We start from the raw sequence: 21,842 nt of genomic DNA, 5'->3' as shown, positions 1-21,842 counted from the left end.
ATGTAGTGATCACGAATTTGGATGGCTTTAAAGGGATTAGACAAATGTATAGAGGATAAGGCTATCGATGGATACTTATCATGGGAAACATGAGTGAGACAGTGCTGTTGCACTCATGTCCTGTTGTGGGTTTCCCACAGGCAGCTGGAGGCTGCTGTGTGAACGAAGGGCTGGACTAGGTAGACCCTTGGTCTGAACCACCATGGCACTTTTTATGTTCTTAAGTTAATGTACCAAGTCCTCAATATGATGTGGGCATTTCGTACACATCAGCTGCTCCCAGGACACCTCATTATACCATCCTTCCACTACAGCTGAAGGCATCACATAAAAAGGGAGTTAAAACAATTACACTCATATTTCCTTTGTCTGTATACTACTGTATGCCACCCTAAGTAGCTGCTAGGTTGGAAGGGCTGAGATCTTTCTATGAAATTTCAGCTGGCAACAAGTAGATTCTTGCAGTAATAGAGAGGCAGCCAAACTCCATTAGCAGCAGAGTGGTGTTGAGTTTTATGCTTTGTATATAAAATGTTACATATCTATACAATGTTGTGTTAATAATATGTTTCTATGATTAACATTTAAAATGTCAATACTGGTTATTGTTATTTTTAAATAGTCAAATACCATGTTGATAGGTATTCCACTGGGGGTGGGGGGTGTTATTCTTGTTTGTTTTTGTTATCAAGACAATGATACAGCAATGACTGTCTCCCAACAGATCTGAAGAGGGAAGCCAGTATCTGTCATATGCTGAAACATCCTCATATTGTTGAGCTTTTGGAGACCTACAGTTCTGATGGAATGCTATATATGGTTTTCGAATTGTAAGTTTTATATTCTTTGCTTATTGCACACAAGCAGTTAATTCTAACAAAAATGAACATGATTAGGTTGCTGATTAATTTTCTATCACAATATTTAAATAATTTTGAATAATACCAAGCAGTTCTGTATATATGAATATTTTGAGGGAAATGTAATTGAATTAGTATATAGATCCATATAACACACACACTTTCTGACAATGCGGAACTTGCTGGAGTGGTTTTCTACATGTTTCTGTAGTTTATCTTTTAAAGAACACTTGGCTCATATTTGCAATATTTGCTAGATTGGAAGAAGAGACAAAGTACTTCTTCACACAATACATAGTCAAACTATGGAATTTGTTTCCACAAGACATAGTGATGGCTACCAGATGCGTTTAAAAGATGAATAGGAAAATTCATAAGGATAAGGCTATTGGAGAAAGTTTGCTTCTCAATACCAGTTGCTGGGAAACACAAATAGGAAGGTGCTATTATGTTCATGTGCTGCTGTGAGCTTCTTGGCCTTTGGTCTGATCCAGCATGGCTTTTCTAATATTCTCAGGGTGAATCCAGCCAAAATAGAACACTTTTAATGCAAGAAACTTAAAGAGCTGTAAATATTTCATTTAGTAGGGTGACATAAAAGTTGTATCATAGTTGTATCTTTCCCAAGGGCTGCGTGTTGTATTAAGTGCATGCTTCTCTGCCCTTCCTTCTGCCTGTAGCCTCTTCTGCCCCATAAAAAACTGCTCATGAGGGTCAGGCTGTGAATGATGTGATATTGTGGCCATCTAGCTGTGGGGAAGTCAGTTAGTTTCTCTACCATTACCAACATGCATGTAAATTCTTATCATTCACACATGGCACTCTTTGGATTCCAGCCAATATCTTTATTATATTATCCAATAATATTAGATTTTATTTACTTTAATGCAGGTCGGCATTATACTACTTCTTTGATCAGCAAGCTATTATTTTTAATATATAAACATAAATGTAATAACCATGTTAAACATTTAATGTTAAAACTACTGCATATTACTTTACCAAAACAATGGTTGTCCCTGTGGAAGCCATTATATTTCTATAGAAGTTTGTTCACATGTATTTAAAAATTGTCTCACTAGGAACAGAGGAAGCTGCCTTATACCATGTCAGACCATTGATCCATCTGGCCCAACATATGTTGAGCTAGATAGCAGTGGCTTTCTAGGGCTTTAGGCAGGAGTTTTTCCAGCCCTACCTATACTTTGTAAAGTGCATTTTCTTGTTTTTGGAAGCACTTCATAAATTCTCAAGTGGAAGAAGAGCTAAACCACACTTCATTTATTGGGAGTCTATCTCCACCTACTGGTGATAAATTAACTAGATTCTAAGTTGATATAGATGTACTTATTTCTTAACTATATGTATATATTTACTGATGATAAAATATATGCAGTGTCTAGGATGTTTAAACTATAATAGAATTAAAAAACTTTTTGACTGTCGGATATAATTTCCATTCTAGAGACAGTTATCACAATAATCAATCACTATTTATTTGGGGGGAAATTGTGATGGCTTACAAATTTACATGGCAGAAATAAATAAAAGGCAAATAAAAGGCTTATTAATATTATGAAAGTATGAAAATGTTCTTTTGGCTTAGTGTTTGGATGTGTGTTCAAACTATGTTTGTTTCTTTTTAAATTCACACAGGCTATATATCCACTTTCCTGGAAGTAAGCCCTGTTGAACTCAGTGAGATTTATTACTGCATAGACATGCATAAGATTATATTGCCACCTGATGTGTGTGATCATTGCCCGTGTGGGTTTACCACTCTGTTTTCAACAGAAAGTGTTTTTCCCATAGGAAAAGTATACTGTTTGTGATGTGGCTGTAGCCTTCAAGATCACTTACTAAACAATTGGGCTGAAAAAGTCTAGGACTCCCAAGAATTTTCTATGTAGGAAAGGTGTAGTGATGAAAGAAGACTTTACTATCTTTCAGCCTCAGTTCCACATTGGTAAAATGGAAATGATCACAAGCTGCCTTACAGATGTGAAAGATGAGTGAGAGTAGGATTTTAAAGTACCTACACACACACACACACACACACACACACACACACAGGCTTTTCAGGTAGAAGAGCAATATTTCTTAAAACCTCAGATTTTCAGGTATATGAGAAATCACCTACATTTTGCATGTTCCTCTTTACATATCAAAGAGAGCAAAAGAGCATGGTTGTGACTAAAACAGTGCTTGCTTCTAAGCTTGAGGATAAATTATTCTTGTAAACACTAAAAGAACCTATTAGCATAAAATTCTTAAAGTCTTCTTCAGGTTATCAAAACCTAGCTTCCTTTTCCACTAAGCCATGTGTAAAGGCAAAAGGAAACAGGCGAGAAAAGCAAAGCCCACAGTAATCCTTAAAACTACTTGTATTATGCCTTACTTACTTACAGCCCCATTCTATATAACTTTGTTCTACACAGAGATTGGAGAGCACATGTCTACTACTGTAATGTATGAAGTGTGACAAAAAGATACTTTTTCCTGCCAAAATTTGCCATAGAGGAAAAATATTAATATATAATATGGCCTCTTAAACTAGGAGAGTATAATAGTAGGTCTCTTACATAGTCTCTGTGTGCAATCATAGTCTGAAATTAGATGTTACCTGGCCAAGTATTGTCTGCCATTGTTCCTCCTCCCTGCCCCATACGCACTTGTGCATGCATACCCACTCATCAGTTACAAGCTAGATTTTGATGCCTACACAGGTTTGGAATCTTGGCTGGAAGGCTAATTGCCCCCTACTGTCACTGCTTTTCAGAAAAGAAACTGTGGCAAACGTAAATTTACTAAAGAGTGTCTCATTTCAGATGTCAGTATAGAGACTATTAGGGACATGCTTTGACTGATTCTATAGACATGCCTCAAAATTGTGACAATTGTAGATTCATTTTCCTTTTATAATATTTTTCCTTAAATTGTCTTATGTTTGTGAGTGGGGAACTTTTATATTGTTTGATATTTCAAGACATATCATTAGTTTGGACATAACTGTTTTCCTTAGAGGGAGGGAGGGGGGAGGATCACAGGCTTACTTGCTTCCACAATCCTCCCCCAGCATCTCGATGGCCGCTCGACGTCCCGGAAGGAAAAAGGGACGTTGCAGCCACCATTCTTTTTGAACAACCGAGAAGAGTGCAATTGTGCTCTTCCACAACAGTGAATAAAAAAACCCAACCCTGCTCCCCATCCTCCAACCTCAATGGGCACGGACTGCCCCTGTGCAGCTCTGTGCCCATTTTAAGAGCACCACTACTTGCGTGGAGGAAGGGATGAGCCAGGAGCAGCGGCCACATGGCCCATGCTCCTTGGGAGGGGTTCCAGGACCATGGAAAAGTCATGTTTTCCACAGTTCCTCATATCCCGGGGAAAGTCCCTGGTCATCCTGGGTTGCCCTCAGGATCCGCTGTGCATCATTTGAATGCACAGTGACAATCCAGTGATGACCCCAGGATAGAGACATGGTGTAGACATGCCCCTATAAGCATACAGAAATATTGATATGCTGTTTGTGTTTGAGATCATTTCCTAGAAATTCTATTATATTTTAAGCTGAGATAGATTGATTTGCTAGTTTTATTGTAAAGCTTGCATGTTTGTCCGGGCTTCCAATAGGAAAGATAGTAAGGACTTCAAATTTATTTATTTATTTACAATATTTATATACCACTCTCCATTGAAAATTTCAGAGTGGTGTACAAGATAAAATAAAATAAAAACAAAATAAAACATATTAAAATAGATTTTAAAAGAAGCAAAATGTACAGTGAAATTTTAGGTTTTCATTAGTGTAATATGTGGGCCTTTTAGAATGTATTATGGAAGCGTAAAATCAGAACATTATCATTTTTGGAAGCTCTGTTTCCTGTTTTACAAATACATTATTCAAATTTATTTTACCTGCAGTATGGATGGAGCAGATCTCTGCTTTGAAATTGTAAAGAGAGCAGATGCTGGTTTTGTATACAGTGAAGCTGTTGCCAGGTATGTGTTCTTTTTTTAAAATTAAGTCAGTTGGGGGAAATGGATAACTGTTATTAGGTGCTCATTGAATAGCTAATATTGTGAGTACTCTTATTGATTTTGTTTATTTTTAATCTAGAAATACCAGACTCAGTATATGGTTCCTTATATGCTGCTTTATCTGTGTTGAAGAAATAAACTGAACTAAAATGCATAAGGGTTAAAAACCTATTCTTGAATTTATTATTAAAAATGTAACAAAGTGTGGCAGTAAATTCTATAACTTAATTATGTATCGTATGAAGAAGTTGCATTGATTTCAGTGGAAGAGATTAAAATGTGCTTAACTTCTCTTGTGTTCCAGTTAAATTTATATCCCACTGATTTCATATCCCAAATTCCTATAAACTGTTACTTGTGTTGGGGAGGGATTATGGGAGCAATGCAATATCAGGAAGAATAGAGTTTTGTGCTTGGGTATTCAATTTTCAGAGATAGAAGAAGGCTCTTGAAACAGGTTTGAGTGAAATCTAATGAATATAGCATCTGGCTATGGTATTTTTCTAGTGTTTTCAGGAGCAAGACAAAGCAAAAGCTTGGTCTTGTATTTTTCCGTTTATCCAAAAAGTGGCAGTTTTCCAGAAGCACTTGTTGCTGAAATTTGGCATCAATATGTAAGTTTGAGGTGTAAAGATTAAAAGAATCCATTTGGGCAGTAACTAAGGAATATTTCAATGTTCTACAGTAGCCTTTTCCAACCTGGTGTCCTGCAGAAGTTTTGGGCTACAACTGGTTGCAGCAAATTGGAGTTGTAGACTAAAACATTAGAAGATACCCAGTTGGGGAAGGCTGTTCTAGAGGATGTGAGTGCATTTCTTTCCTTCCTCTTTTATATGTTCCTCCTGAGTTTCTTAGAAATAGCAAACTTTAAGCAAACTTAGGATGCAGTGGTAAATACACTTGGGAGTAAGCCCTATTGAACAGCAGGACGTATTTCCAAGTAAACATGCACAGGGATACATGATTTTGTTGACCCTGAAGGCTACGTTCAACACCAAATGGCTGGTCAGGGGCTACAGACACACTCTCACAGATGTAAAGATACACTCACTCCTCAGCCCTGTTCCAGCGACCCTGCTCAAGATTGCTGGGGTGGGGAAGGCTGACTTGGAGTCACTGAGGGAGGGGGAGGTGATCTCTGCCACCATTAGTAGTGCAAAAGCAGAAATTCCAGCTGCTTCCGTGTATTTGAGGAGAAGGGGGGATAATGCTGCCACCTCCCACCACTGACCTGGATCAGGATTGCTGCCCTGGCAATGCTTATAGCAGCCCCAGAACAGCAGTCTTTTCCCCGCAGTCCAACTTGGATCAGTTGGACTTCAGGATAAAGTGAGTGGGGTTCCTCAGACTGTCTTGGGCTGCACAGAAAGTGCCATGGGTTGTTCACCCCTTTGTTAGCAGTTCATCCTATGAAATCGATGACAGCCTAGTGCTGCCAGTTCCTCAGTTGTTCAAGCAGACATAGCCTGGGTAGACATGTGGGTTCCGCTTTCATCAGCTGAAGCTGTTAATGGGGCTGCCACTTCCTTTTACTATGAAGAATTCCAAGGCTTTAGTGAACCCCTTCAGATGTATCACCAAACCATTGTCCGATGCAGTGTGAACAAGGGGGTACATTCCAAATCAGCCCAGGTTTTATTGTACTTGAAGGCCGCAAAAGTAGGGCCTTCGATTGCCTCCCTGGAGTTGTGGAATAGACTTCCACATGTTGTGCATGCATTTTAGCTCTTCCCCTTCTGGTGTTTTGTAGGCAACATAAAACACTTCTGTTGTTTGTTTAGTTGATAGTACACACTCCACTGTTACTTCTGTGTTTTGCTTTACTCCTTTTGTTTGTTCTTGGTATTATTTAGATTGATTTTACTTGATTATAGTTGCTCTAAACTGCCTTTAAACCCTTATTGGATGAAAGATATCAAACACATTTAGATGGTGATACTAATCATCATCATCATCAGCAGCAGCAGCAGCAGCAGCATGATAACTAGGAGGCGTGCTTATTGCTTACACTTGAAATAAACTTTTGATTTTGTGATCCACCGTAAAGTATTTATTCCTTTTCAGCCTTCTATGTTTTGAAGAGAAAGTAGTCATTTCATAAAAGGTAGCTTTGCCAGAAGCATAACATTAATCTTCAAACTTACAAGAAATTCATGTTTTACACAGCAATCCGTAAGCAGCCACATTTACTTCAGCATTAGTAGAGAACAGAAAACAGTGCCATCTACTGGATTATAGTGAATGGCAGCATGTGGAAAATGACATAAGAGAAATAGCCTTAGATACCTTTGTTGCTTCAGAATGAACATATACCGTATATTTATTTTATTTATTTAGAAATGTATGTCCCATGCTCCTTACTCACCAAGCAGAGTGGCAAACAAAAATTGAAACAAAAATAAAACATAATAAAACTCCAGAAACAAGAATATGATAAAACAGACTGGTGCAGCAAATAAAACAAAGACGTTGGCTAAAATATAACCATCTAAGAGAAGAAGTGCCTATTTAAACAAGGAAGTCTTTGCCATGTAGCAAAACATTGTTAAAAAGGGTGCCAACCCAGTCTCTGGGGCGGGGGTAGAGAAATCCTCAATTTAGATGCAGTCACAGAAAGCCCTTTCTCGTCTCCATCAATCATTTCTTCATCTTCGTTGGGACATGAAGAAAGGCCTCTCTGTGAGATCTTAGGGACAGGGGTGGGTAACTTTGGGTGGTCTGGGGGCCAAGTTTCATAGCCCCTGCAGGCTGCACCCCTCTTCCCTTGCAACAGCAGCAAAAAAATAAAAATAAAAAGGCAATTAGATCAATATTGCAATGGGGGCAATTTATTTATTTTTAAAAACTACCAAAACCCCCCCACTACATTCCTGATCTGGCTCGAGACTTCTTGTGCTAGCTATTTGTAAACAAAAAAACAGACCAAGCCATGTGATAAACTTCACATTCACTTTGGTCCTAACAGGGTACACTTCCTGAGGAGAATGAGTTTCTAGAGGTAACATAAGGTATTGGGGGGAAAACTCCTGGAAACATGGGAGCTTATTCAGCTACAAGGGTACTGACTCTAAAGGGCATCCTAGCCCATTATGCCTGAAGTGTAGGAAATTCTGCAGCACAATAAAGTCGCATCCAGAGAACATCTGCAAAATAGCACCTTGATGTTCAGTGTCACTTCTACCTTCAGCAATTTGTCTTTTTGTATGCCAGGATTGTATTTGCTGCAAAAACTGCTGTTAAGGAATAGATACATAGCAAAGTCTGATGCAAGTATCTTCTAAAAGTGATTTATTTGTTGGTTGGGAAACATGTGTACCTATCTGATTATATTGCATACCTAGACTTAGTACTAAGTGTCCCTTCTGCTGCTTCAGGAGGAAGCAAAATACTATACGCTTTACTCCCAATCTCACTGCCTAATTGTGAGGTTCTCCAATTAAGGGAGGTGATTAGATTTAATATTGTTGATTATGAGAGTAACAGTGTTATAGGATTTTCAAACCTAATAAATCTATCTTGCTTGTCATCTGTATCCTTTTCCCTAAGCATTTATGAAAATACTATTCTATATTGAGGATTTTTCCTCTGTAACTGGGGCTGGAAAAATACGTTGCATTTTTAAACATAAGCAGAAAATGTTTAGTCCACAAGGCATGTGGGATTCTCCCAGCCCCAGTCCTGCCTATATTTATTAAGAGCTAGATATAAACAAGATATTACTAAGAGATACTATAGGCCCGAAGATTGCACAAAAAATCTTAATGTTTTTATGTTATACATACCCAAACTGCTTGTTTCATACACCAGTGCCTGATCCAGCAAGTGTAGGCGTTATTTCTTTGTACGTATCTCATCCACTGCATTTACAGATCACTGCTATGGAGAGAGAAAACAAAGAGAACTACTAGATTTGAATACTTAGTGCAATGATCCAGTAACCCAGGAGCATGGCAGAAGTCAACTACGTCATTGCAGAATACCCCCTGGGAAGACTCCACCTCTTTGTAGATGATCCCCAGTATCAACTTATTATGTATATGGCCAGGAAGGTTGTTAGGTTGCAGTTTCCAGGAACTAACATCAGCTTGAAGCTTTTTGTGCCCCCTAAGTCTGAGATACAGAGCAGAAAGGTCTTTAAAATTTATCCTTTTTGGCACTAGGCAAATGCCCCTTTATTTCCCCAGAACTTTTAAAATAACATATGTTCACATTTAAATCTCTGCACAGTGACATTATGTTGAGTTTTTAGCTTCATGAGGGTTTTATGAATTGTTAGATTATATGACTGGTTGAAATTATTTTCTGCTCTGATATTGGTTGTTTTATTTATAGGAATTTTGTGCTGTTATTGGGCTGTTTTAATGGATTTGTGATTATAAATTGTTTGTCACCCAGAGAACCTTGGGCATGAGATGATCAAGAAATAAAACACATTGCAATCCTGTGTATGTTTACTCAGAGGCAACTCCTGTTGTATCCAACAGTGTTTACTCCTAGGAGTGTGTATTGGATTACAGTCTGGGGCTTTTAAATATACTTTTTGTGAAAATACATTAAAAGTACCTTTTAAAATAAGCTGCTAAAAACAACCTAACTACTCTGCCTATGCTGTATTTATAAAGTTTATAGTAATTTTATTTATATTTTGGTTTTGCAGTCATTACATGAGACAGATACTGGAAGCACTACGCTATTGTCATGATAATAATATAATTCACAGGGATGTGAAGGTAAGTCATATCATCACAAACAAAAACACAACTGTGTACCGTGTTGACACTATAGTGTGTGACAGTTAAATTTTGTACCTTTTTCTTTGTTGCCATGTAGTTTAAGTCATTCTTGAAGGTAAGTCAAAGCTCCTGTTAGCAGTTGGGAGTACCAGAATTACTGGTACTGTTAACAAAATATTGAAAACACATATACAAATACTATAGTCTAATTTTTGCGTTTGGATTTAGGCATCTTTAAAATGCATTATTTTCTTTTAATTGAAAGTTAAAACAAGAGGCTATGGGAAATGCCCTTGTTCCACAGGTGCACATGTTCCACAGCTGCCTCTTGCACTGTCTACAAGCACATGTATGTGCTAGTATTGACATGTATGGGGGGGATGTCAGACAAGATAGGTCTCTATTGAGTGCAATAGGGCTCTATGTTTCGGCACTACGCCCAGACTGAATTGGATTTATTCCTAAATATTCATGCTTTTCTAATTCTGTTAATAACTTTGAACTGCCTTTCTACTATTTCTGGTGCCAATGGCAATCTTCAGAGTAAAATACTTCAGGTACAGGTGATAGTTTTCTGTGTTTGTCCTTGTTACTGTGTTTGGTAGTCCTATTGTTTGGAATTTTTTAATGCCTTTTTTAATGGTGTGCTGCTTTTAATGATGCACTGGTTTTAAATATTTGAATTAGTTGTATGTATTTTATGGTGTTTTTATTTGTGTTGTACCCTGCCTCGATCCAGAGGGAGAGGCAGGTAACAAATAAATAAATTTATTATTATTATTATTATTATTATTATTATTATTATAGTTTATTATGCTATATAGGTTGTACACACTCTGCTTAATGTCTAATAAAAGCTGTTAAAGGGTTTTCAGGAGAATCCCATCCTTTTTAGCAAGACTTTTACTTGAGGGTGAGATTCTGAGGGATTTTCTCCTAAGGGTTGTGTTCATGGAGGGAGGGGAACCAAATTTCCAACATCTCTGCCCCATAGTATCATGTTGCAGTCAGCAGTCAGGAACTGCTGTCAGAGATATAGAATTGTTTGTATACCCAACAGGGAGGGGCACCTCAGAGTCAATTTGATACTGTGGTGGGTCTCTTGATTCTGAAAGTAAAGCCTTTCACTAGACTTTTTCTTTATAGCCATTGTTGGTTTTACAGTTTATCCATTCAAAATGTGCTTCAAAAGCCCACAGGAGGTAAAGAATTACTTTCTAGCAATTTTGTTTTTAGGAGTGTGATATAAGAATGGGAAAACCCTAATATACTAGGGATGGGGAGCCTCCTTGGATTCCTCTAAGGAATCCTGTAAGCCCACCCCCTGGAAGAATGTCTGCTCTTCTCTCCAGTCTGTGATCAGAATTATCGAAGGGGGATGCTCCCCTATGTGGTGCTCCCCCTCCCTGTTGGGAGGATGAGTGGTGTGCAGGGGAATCCTTCCTGTGATTTCCAGTCACAGATGGGAAATAACAACAGAGGTGCATGCGAAGCCAGGGACTCAGTAATGCTGGGAGGAGTGTACGTGACTATGCCCATGTATGTCATCCAACTCACAGAAGCCTTGTCAATGCCCTTATACGTTTCAGCTATTAAAGGGAACAAAGTGCAGTATTAAACATAGAAAGAAATCAACAAGGTGAAATTTCATATAGGGTAATTTGATTGCCGTTTGACAGTGACAGGTCAGGAAAAGGAGTCACGACCACCTTCTTAGCAAGGTTATTCTCACAGTAACCACAGCAAACTGCTCAGGATGGGAACTGCGAAAAGTAGGTGGACCCTAGATCTCTTGAAAGTCTTGCTGGAGATTTGAGAAATGTAGAATGGAAGCAGGGCAACCACAAATGTCAGTTAAAACCCTGAGAATCACCTTGCTAAGTGGTGATCTTTCTCCCTTTTCCCAACCTGTCGCTATCCAACACCTGTCAAATTAGCCTATATGCAGTCACATCTTGTCAACTTCCTTGTATGTTTTAAAGGGCTATTGGGTATGCTGTGAAGTGCAGTGCCTGCCAAGTCTCCACCCACCCACAGTTTCCTCAGAGAGCCCCTGTTTTGTTCACTAGGTTGCAGGGGGGATGGGGCAGGCCTTTAAGGTGCTGCATTGAGAAAGCACATCTTAAATAGTATGGGAGTTGCTGAGGTTGCATTTGTCACATCTGTGGATCTTAGTCTGAATTTTATTCATCAAAAAGTTTAGTTTCATGTTTGTTGGATACCGCAATCTCTCTTTAACAAAGGATTGTCTAATTGGCTAAATGCTGGCTAATGGTCCTTTTAAACATGTTTTGGCAATGTCCAGTAGCTGCTCCTTTTGGGGAGGAGGTTATTATGTGGATAAGTTTTGTACTGGAACAGTCTTTAATATTTGCTGATGTACACACTGTTTTAAATTATCTGCTTCATAGAAATTAATGAATGGTCAGCATAAGTGGATTTCCTGTGTCCTCTTGAAAGTTAAAGGACTGATCTTACAATATTGGAAGGATAAATGCTCACCTTCTATAATGCAATAGATTGAGGACCTTATAACACTTCCAACATTTGAATGGGTGGCATATAGACACCAGTTTCAAAGGGATACTTCTTTGAATATATGGTCTGCTTTTGTTGAAGCCTATATATAATTGCTAGTCAGCTGTACTTTCATATATATGCATTTCATATGTATTCATTGGTATATATACAAATTTATGTATGTATATTAAAGAAACATAAAAAAGCAAAGATTTCAATGCACGTTACGAACCCTAACCTCTGCTTTTTTTTATGACCTCTGCTTTTTTTTAGCCCTTTAGTATATGTGCAGTGGAAATCTAAGCGTATTTATTGAAACATAAGTCTTGTTGAGTGCAATGGGCCTTATTTCCTAGTAAGTCGCTTTAGGACTAAATCAGCTGTATTCTCCACTGCCACCACCCAGAAGAGAGTATAGTTATTTTACTAAATTATGCTCATAATATGTCTTAGTGCGAATATTTCACTCTGTGCTATACTTTGAGAACAGTCAGGCAGTTATCCTGGGATCAGCTCAGGAGCATCCCTATGACACACAGGGGATCCCGGGGGCAACCAGGGATGGGCAGAAACTTTCCCCGGGATAACTGAGACCTTGGTTATCTCAATTTTTCCTGTGGTCTTGGAAAGATCCCGAGCTCCACAGCAGTGTGGATGCCCGTCCTGGCTTCTTCCCACCTCCTCCAGCTGTTCGGGGGGGGCTCTGTGCCCTTTGTGGATGGGGGGCAACAATTTCACTATCCCTGGAATGGCGGGGGGTTTGGTCATGGTTGTTTTTTTTAAAAAAATATCTTTTTCCCTGGATTGTGGCCATAAGACTGGGCTTGTCTTCTTAAAAAAATGGTGTCCACGACATCCATCTTCCCTTCCGGGATGTTGCACAGCTGTATAAAAGCTGGGGGAGGATTATGGAAGCAGGTAAGTCCGTGATCCTCCCCTCTCCCTCCCGCTACACCATTAGGTATAGATGAGCCCTTCGTCAACTGTTTGAATGCCTGTCAGTCTAAGTCCAGTTTAAAGAAAAAAGAACCATAAAAAGGGGGAGTGGAACCTTGAATGTGTCGATTAGCAGTTAACACCTGAACAGCAGGCTGTGCAAACACACCAGTCACCTAGTCAGTCTTCCCCACTGTGTTGAGAGTTATTATATTTCTGTTTAGATTTTAGTCTTCATTTCTGAATTTGCACATATACATGATTAGCATATGCACATTTTATGCAAATACATAATCTTTTATCCTCTTTTTTGGCAATATTTAAGTGGTTTCCCTAATGTATGCTCCAGAAATATTTACAAAATAAAAAACCCTGTCTTATATTTTTTCAAAGAAGGAGAGTTGTTCATAAATCCACATTGATTCTAGAAACCAACTAACATTTTTCTAGGTTCTTAAATAATAGGTTGTTTTATCATTTGTTCTTCCTACTTTGTGCTGTTTTTAAATATTAAGCATGTTGCACATGTTAAAACGGGAATTAAAGGATGAAAATATTACACTTACGTTTTGTAATATTCAAGTTATTATTTAATAAATCAGTCTCCAAGTATACATCATATAGATAAAATAGTTTGGAATCCACTGCCACTAAAAGTTTTTATTAATGTAAGTATACAGACAATTTATATTGAGAACAAATGCTAACAACTATTACATAAGAGTTGGGGGTGTTCCTAACATATCTCTACATTCCCCCTTTTCAAAATTACTTCTACTTATATGAATGTAAAACAAGACTTTCTGGTGTAATAAATATCAGCAGTTTTCTCTGGTCTGGTGAGACATTTAGTATTAGCTGAAAAGATCCATTAACTGTTGGCTGCGATTTATATGCCTACTTTCCTGAGAATAAGTCCCATTAAACTCAGTGGAACTTGCTTCTGAGTACACATGCATAGGACTGTGCTGTTAATTGTTTATATCATGTCCTTATTAAAATACATTCTGGAGTGATGGCTTGAGTTTTCCAGTTTATCTCGAAGAGGCTGTCCTTGTTTTGCTTCTGAAGTACTGTCATTCATGTTTGAATCCACAAGATGTCGCTTATGAATCAGTTGAAGTACAGTTTTACGGATGTCTCCAGACATTAAGAAATACATAACTGGATCTAAACAGCTGTTGAAGGATGAGAAGACTAACATAATCTCATTGCATTTGTGAATTAGCTCTTTCCAGTAGCACGATGTATTTTGTAGTTGTGAGGTGATGTAAATCAATCGGAAAATATGATAAGGAACAAAACATAATGTGAAAATGATAAGTACTATAAAAGAGTTCCTTGCAATGACAATGTACTTTCCGGTATTGAGATTGCTTGTTCTCCTCTTGGAAATTTTCAGAAGGTTCTTTGCAATTTTAACATACGACAGAATCAGTAGAATAAAAACAATCCAAAATATTATAACAACAATATAATTGAAAGCTGCTTCCATTTTTGCATCTTGTTTTTCTCTGTAATGAAAACACTTTGAAGAATTTTTATCTTCCTTCATGGTAGACAGAACAACCATCACTATAAATCCCAATATTGCAAGTGTCCATAGTGTACAGCAAATATATATGCTTTGTTTTGTTGTTAATACTTTAGGATGTTGTACAGATTTGTTAATTTTTATATAACGGTTCAAGCCAATCAACCCTAGTAGTACTATGCTGGTGTACATGTTCATATAAAATAGATTTCCTACAATTTTACAGAAGGTCAGGCCTAACAACCATGTGTTTTGTTTTGTGTGATAGAGTATACGAAAGGGGAGACAAAAGATCAGTAGAAGGTCTGCAATGGCAACATTAAGTAAATAAATCTGGATAGAATTCTTGCAATGAATGCACAGAAAAACATATAAGGCGATACCATTGCCAACCAATCCAATAACAAAAATGACTGAATATGAAACTAGTAAAGCCAAAGACAGGGAGTCCTCTGCAATGACACAGTCTGTAGTGTTTTGCATGTCTGTGAAGATTCTTCCAGTCTCATTTTGGTTGTTCCTGGATAGCCTTTCAGTAAGTGACAAATTCAAGAATTTGGAAGCATCCATCTTCTAGCATTCAGTATAAGAAAGTCAAAATTCTTAGTAAGTGTTCACTGCACTGATTATATTCACATGTTCATGAATACTTTACTAGTCTTACCTGAAATAAAATGGAAGATAGAGCAATAATTACAGTTGCACCTATGAAATATTAAATTTTTTGATAGGATCTGAGAATTTCACCATATATTAATTTTATTGAGGATTACTATGAAAACCTCAAAATAACATAAAACTCCACTAAAGCAATATTTATAAACTGTGCCAGCTTTCACCAGAGAAATGGACACCACTGGCAGTTCAAATTTGCCCTTCTTCCTGTTGCCCCTCTGAACACCCCCCCCCAAATCTGCTCTAGAGGGTTGGTGGACCCCTAGAGCAAATTCTGGGACATGCAGGGAGGAAAAAGAGAAGGGGGGGAAAAAACTTGTGCAAGCAGAAGGTCTGTCATTAACATTCAATTGAAATTATTGAAAAAATATTCCAGAAATTTGGAAAATCCCATACGGGATATTTGAAGGGACTTGGTACCAAGCAAAAAGTTGAGCTCGTTTTAAAAATAATTTAGGGCACAATCCTATGCATGTTTAATGGACCCCAGAACTGTTGTTGTTTAAATGGATATTGTTGTTTTATACTGTTTTTTTCAACACATTTTTGATGGCTTTAAATTTTGTATACTTTTTTTTAATGTTCACTATTTTTAACCTTTGTAAACCGCCCAGAGAGCTATGGGGCGGCATATAAATTTAATAAATAAATAAAATTAATTAATTAATACATTCTACAACTGCAAGCATTCTCCAGCCAGCATGCTGGTTGGACATGCTGGGAGTTGTAAGACTTTTTTCTGTCTAAACATGCATCACATTGCATCCTTGCTTACTTAATGACTTTCTGCTGTTGTTTAGAAAAATATTTAAAGAATACTTGTAGTATTCTTTTGAAAGTCTTTTGTTGCAGGTTGGGAGTAGAGAAACTACAATATCTGAGAAGCAGACAAAAGTGCCTTTTTTGTTCATAACTTCTCTATTTAGAAATATCTGTGGCTTGAACAGGGGAAACAGTATCTAAATTCTGAAGTCACTAGAAGTCATCCCTGCATTTTTGTAATAGATTCTGTAATTTCATTACACAATCTTCTGACACTTTCCTTTTTATAAAGACAGTTTGTAGATTAGAAATTGTTTTTCTTTAAGAGTAGGTTCAAAATGTAAAATGAAATTCTGCATTAGAAACACAATAATTATAATTTAGAATATGGTATAATTACAGAAAATGAAAGGACCTTTGAAAGATTTAGAATTAAGAATTCAATTTTACTAGTTTGTTTTTAATAGTGTATGCTTATATTTAATGAGTGAAGTTTGTATGTACTTACTTGGTAGTAATCCTCATTGAACACAATGGAGTTTACTTCTGAATAGGTGTGCTTGAGATTATGCTGTAAAACTGCAATCCTATTTGCACTTATTCAGGAGTAAACTCCATAGGTTTACCTCTAAGTAAAGCATAGGATCAGTCTCCAAATCGAGAGGGAGAGAGAATGAGTTATGTATTGGGTAGTATATTTAAATGTCCAAGCATCTCATAGTTTTTGTTATTCTATTTGCATAAATCAATTCAACGTAATCTACACAAGGGGGGCAAGGAGCATGAATGCAAGAGATTTAGTGGAAATGTTTCAGGTATGTGCTACTGTTCTAATAAAATTGCTTGTAAATATTAATTAGAATGCACGGACTAACACTTCTTTGACATTTAAAATGGAAAACAAAGATGTGAAAGACAAGTTAATGTTATTTCTTGTCTTTCAAGAAATACCAGTTGCGTTAAATATGTAAACTGGTTTTCTACTCTAACATATTATGTTAATTGAACTAAAATTTATTTTGTTGTAAGTATAATAAAAAGGGAAATACTTACTTTCTAGTTGGGAGAGAGCATCTTCTTCGAAATCTCTCTTCAGTTGTGTTGGAGGAGAGAAGGAGGGGAAGTGTATATCTGATTGTATAATAACGGCTAGATTTGTGAATCAGCTGCATCAGCTACTTGAGTTCCTCATGTTTTTCTGTAGATAACTGAAAGACTATCTGTGTGTATGTGTGATGAGCTTTTGTGGTCAGTAAAGCCTACTTCAGTAGATGTATGAAGATGGACTGCCTAAGTGGGGGGTACATATACACACAAATTGAGGTATAGGGGAGGATAAACCACATGAATATGATAAGCACTAAATATAGGAAATGCAAAAATGCATCCTAATAACAAAACTGCCAAACCTAAAACCAAACAAAAACATTTTAAAACATTTCCTGGACCTTTATTACCGCATTCCTATAGGTGAGGAAGGAGTCTGTTGAGAAGAATGCCTGTTGCATTTGAGGCTCCTAAACTGAGTCTGTTTTAACACTATAGGCAAACAATTGCTGAAGCATCACATGTGGCTGATTGGGGGCTAGCCCTGATTCCAAATCCAAGTTAAGTAGGAAACCCAGTTAGCTTTAATTATGATTTTAGGTTGCTGATGAGGCAAAGAATCACAGTTAAGGCAGGGGAGGAGAGATTATGATTAAGAGTACATCCACTTTTGCCCATGGGAGACAATGACTTTTTCTGTAAAAGAAGCATTACCTATGATCCTTATTCAAAAACTAAGTAATGCTGTCAAATTTGATCATTCCCATTCTTCAATCTTTCATTTCAGCTACGGTATTAGTTTGAATGCTCATATTTAAATATAGAATTTGTTGTCAGTGATGTTATATCCATCTCTGAATTGTGTTGATTGATTTTTTACTATTCCCATTTTTAATGTACGGTTTGACTGGGTTTGGATGACACGATAACCCACGATGGTTAAATAACCTACTGTGTGTTATCATGTCATGTGTTGGAATTTTTTTTAACCCCGATGGTTATTTTTCTGAAATAACCCACACAAATAACCACTGTTGGTTTATCGTGTCACGTGCCGGGCACCATGGGTTATTCCAGGTTCTGCCTAGAAACTGAGGGATACCGGAGCAGGCGGAGACCATCAGAGCCTGCTTCAGTTGGACACCCCCACCCCCACAGGGCTTACTGTCATCTTCACCCTGTGGGGAAGAAGAAGGAGCTGTTGATCTGCCCCTCCATTGGGAGATGAGAGGACAGAGCAGGGCCTTCCCATCAGCCTAAACAGTTTCCTTAATTTCTTTTTATTTTCTCCCTCTTCCCTCCCCATCCCCTTTTCCTTGTGTGCCATGCCTTTTTTAGAATGTAAGCCTGAGGACAGTGACTGTCTTCTTTACTGATCAATTGTAAGCCGCTCCAAGAGCCTTTTTGGCTGAGGTGTGGGATAAAAATACTGTAAATAAATAAATAAATAAATAAATAAATAAAACTGCTTGTGCACATTGCTGGATCCCACCCTAACCCTTCCAATGGCTGGCTCCCCAACTGTCAAATACCATCACTGTTGTCTGACTAGGGCTGCATGGGTTTTTCCATTAGAATTGTGGTGCATCATGTTAGGGGGTGCTTGGTATGTAGTTCTGTCATGGTACTGCAAAACTCCAAGGATTTATTTGTGCCAGACATCCTCTTCCTTTTTTCCATTTCTGTTGACTGTCATTGGCTTTCCAGGTGACTCCTGACCTGGGATGCTATGTATATATGTAGTTTAAGCCCAGTCCTGCAAGTCCTCACCGAGTTATAAGCCTCACTCCCTTTTCAAGGCAGCTGCGATCTTCCCATCCCCACATGTTTGGATGCGGGGCTTTCAGGGTGCCTCTGCTTCCTCCCCACCTAGGCTGTTTGCCTGGGAGGTTTTGGCCCAGGTCCAGCAAGTCCTCACAGAATTATGAGTCTCACCCCCTTTTCGAGGCAGCCACAATTTTCCAGGCCCCATCCACAGCTGAGGCGAGGCACGCAAAGGAAGAAAATGCGGCCACCATAGCAAAGGAATCTGCACTGGGCTTGGGCAGGATGGCAGCAGGCAAGATGGTGGCTGCCTTGAAAAGGAGGCAAGGCTCATAACTCCATGAGGACTTGCTGGACTTGGGCCAAACTTCCCAGGCAGGCAGCTTGGATGGGGAGAAAACAGAGGCACCACGAAAGCCCTGCGCCCAAACAGGCAGAGACAGGAAGATCATGGCTGCCTTGAAAAGGGGGTGAGGCTCATAACCCAATGTTAACTTGAAGGACCTGAAGCAAACTTAAGAGGCAGCCCCTCCTTGCGGGAGAGGGGGCAAAGGGGGAAAGTGTGGAGGCAGGCGAGCTGTCGCAAAATCACTGCAGAATTAGCAGCAGATCATGGAAATCCAGCATTCAAAGCACCCCATCCGGGCAGAGAGTGGAGGGAGCAGGAAACACCTATGGGCCAAAACAGGCTAATCAGGGAAGGCTTGTGACGTTGCTGCAGTGCAAGTGCCGGTGGGATATATTTTCTGCAGCAAGGGATGACGGGATATTAGCGGGAGGACTGAGGGAGGGTGGGGGGATGAGCTAATCAACACGCAGTTGCTTAATAACTCCCTCACAGTTGTTTATAATTCACTCACAGTGGTTATTTAAGAGATTGTGTGGGGAGTAACCGTAAAATAAGCAACTGTGAGTTGCTTATTAACCCATCGTTGACTATTGTGGCATCCTTTTGGATGATGGCATATTTGTTCTTATGAGTGAATAAGTCGTTCATATTGTTGCTGCTGATAGTTAGGTGATATGTTAAGTTAGTTTCACAGAGAGGGTGATCGATCAGACAGGCGCTAGGATTTGTTAGGGTAGTACTGAACCAAACAAGTTTTTAAAAATGAGAAATTGTTGCAGTAATGTAATTTAATAAATAAGGCATCAGACCTCTTAAGAGGGAGAAACAGTTTTTCATCAGGACTTATTTCTTCAATGAATGATTCCAAAAACTGCATGCAGACAATTGCATGAATTCCAGCACAACACAACTTGGTTTCCTGTTTAATACATTCCATTTTTGCACCAATTGCTTCTCCCTTCCCCCTTCAAATTTGCTAGACTTAACCTCTATGTTGAGCCAAGATTTTGAAGTATGCTTATGTCTGCTTCTTGATTTCTTATTTACCTTACGCTCTGTTCAGAATAGGAATCTAAAAGGGCATGGTGTCCTATTGCAATCTCTATTCCTAAGCTGCCCAGGATGTTTGGGAAAACTGCGAGGCACTATTCCATTAGCATGAGAAGCTTTGAAAGAGAACATTGACAAACATTTTCCAATTGTGCAAGCAAGTGCTTTGTATGCATGTTCAAATAAGATAGGAGTTTTATCTTGGTAAAACATTTTCAGTGGTTTCTTGTAAATATCAAAAGTGTATCTCTTCTGCAAGCAATATCGCCAACATTTTTTAGTTATAAGGCTTTCATTATTTTAACATTTACAACAATTTGTAACATGAGTAATTTTATTAATGTTATGGTTATCTAGAAGTGTGCAAGTACAGAAAGGATTAGTCTAAAGAAAATCTAAGGAAGTAGCCAACATTTTAAGTCTAAAGAAAATAACCAGCATTTGATTACAAACTGTCCTATTTATGCCAGAAAGGAAGCAGGCAAACATTGTAGCACAGACTAGTTTTTATTTCTGCCATTGGAAGCAGGGCACAAGTCTGTATCAAGAAGCCCCTCTTTTGGAAATTTCTGTTTTTCTTGGTGGCACAATAGCAGCCTATGGCCTGCTCTTTTAGGTTCTAATCCCCATCATCACTACCACAAGAGTTTCAGTAAGTTAGGGTGCAATCCTCTGCATGTTTACGCAGGTACGTCCTACAGTTACCAGCATTCTCCAGCAAGCTGGTCTGGCTGGGGAATGCTGGGAGTTGTAGAACTTTTTTCTATTTAAACATACATAGGGTTGAGCTTGATTTAGTTTTCTGTGTTGCACATTGCTTTTTTAATCTGAGCAAAAGCAGAATATGTCTGGAAAGACAGGGAAAATCCCATTCTTTCTGGAAAATCTTCAAATACTACAATGTCGCCTATGTTTACAAGAACAAAAGAATGATTTTCTCAACAAATATCCACTCTGGGGAGGGGACAGAAAACTGTGAAAGCTCCTGAAGACATAGTTCTAGGATCTGCCCCTAAAAAGAGGTATATATGGGACCAGTTCTATACTAAAGAGGACAGGAGTGAACCTGCATAAGAGTTACTCCTGTCTAAACAAATAGATGACACTATGGCATAGCCAGTAAGGACTATTCAAATAATGGAATCATTAATAGCAATTTTTAATAATGGTGTTTTTATTCTTGTATTCTATTTTTGTCCACCACTCCAAAATCTTTTGGGATGGGGAGCAGTATATCAATATTGGAAAGAAAAAGAAAGAAAGAAAGAAAGAAAGAAAGAAAGAAAGAAAGAAAGAAAGAAGGCAGCTCTGCCTCTCCTGGTTCTGTTGCACTCACATGAGCGACCAACCGACCACCTGTGCAATGGGTCTTTCACGCTTCTGAAAATAATCCTGGAAACAAGCAGAAACACCAGTTTCTGTATCAGGACTGGTTAGCAGAGCTCCCTTCTGTGAGCTCCACTGACCTGCCCCATTCCGGAAACAAGCATTCCGGAAACAAGTGCAAAGGCCCTGTTGCACAAGCAGTCGCTCCCTCAAGTGCACAATGGGATCATACCCCAGATAGCATG

General features: G+C 38.4%; 2 protein-coding genes across 10 annotated transcripts in view; one reads left to right on the top strand and one right to left on the bottom strand.

The window, feature by feature from the left end:
- CASK (calcium/calmodulin dependent serine protein kinase) overlaps positions 1–21,842 on the top strand; it is a 171,894-nt gene that overhangs the window by 62,465 nt on the left and 87,587 nt on the right. For all 9 annotated transcript variants that reach the window (XM_063126548.1, XM_063126546.1, XM_063126543.1 and 6 more), the window contains exons 3-5: positions 725–830; positions 4,785–4,862; positions 9,559–9,631. In XM_063126548.1, the coding sequence (XP_062982618.1) occupies positions 725–830; positions 4,785–4,862; positions 9,559–9,631 (257 nt within the window). The remainder of the gene's footprint in view (positions 1–724; positions 831–4,784; positions 4,863–9,558; positions 9,632–21,842) is intronic.
- LOC134398906 (probable G-protein coupled receptor 34) lies at positions 13,736–17,142 on the bottom strand. The gene is made up of 2 exons (XM_063126551.1): positions 17,115–17,142; positions 13,736–15,288 (listed from the first exon to the last, which is right to left on the bottom strand). The coding sequence occupies exon 2, from the start codon at positions 15,192–15,194 to the stop codon at positions 14,070–14,072; it is 1,125 nt and encodes a 374-aa protein (XP_062982621.1). The 5' UTR covers positions 15,195–15,288; positions 17,115–17,142; the 3' UTR covers positions 13,736–14,069.

The sequence above is a fragment of the Elgaria multicarinata genome, chromosome 5 (genome assembly GCF_023053635.1).
Source record: "Elgaria multicarinata webbii isolate HBS135686 ecotype San Diego chromosome 5, rElgMul1.1.pri, whole genome shotgun sequence".
Lineage (NCBI taxonomy): Eukaryota > Metazoa > Chordata > Lepidosauria > Squamata > Anguidae > Elgaria > Elgaria multicarinata.
The sequence above is the reverse complement of the archived record's forward strand: the minus strand, read 5'-3'. Positions and strand labels throughout refer to the sequence as shown.

Excerpts from the sequence above, each read along its gene's own strand:
- LOC134398906 (XM_063126551.1), bottom strand. The coding sequence starts at position 15,194 with ATGGATGCTTCCAAATTCTTGAATTTGTCACTTACTGAAAGGCTATCC.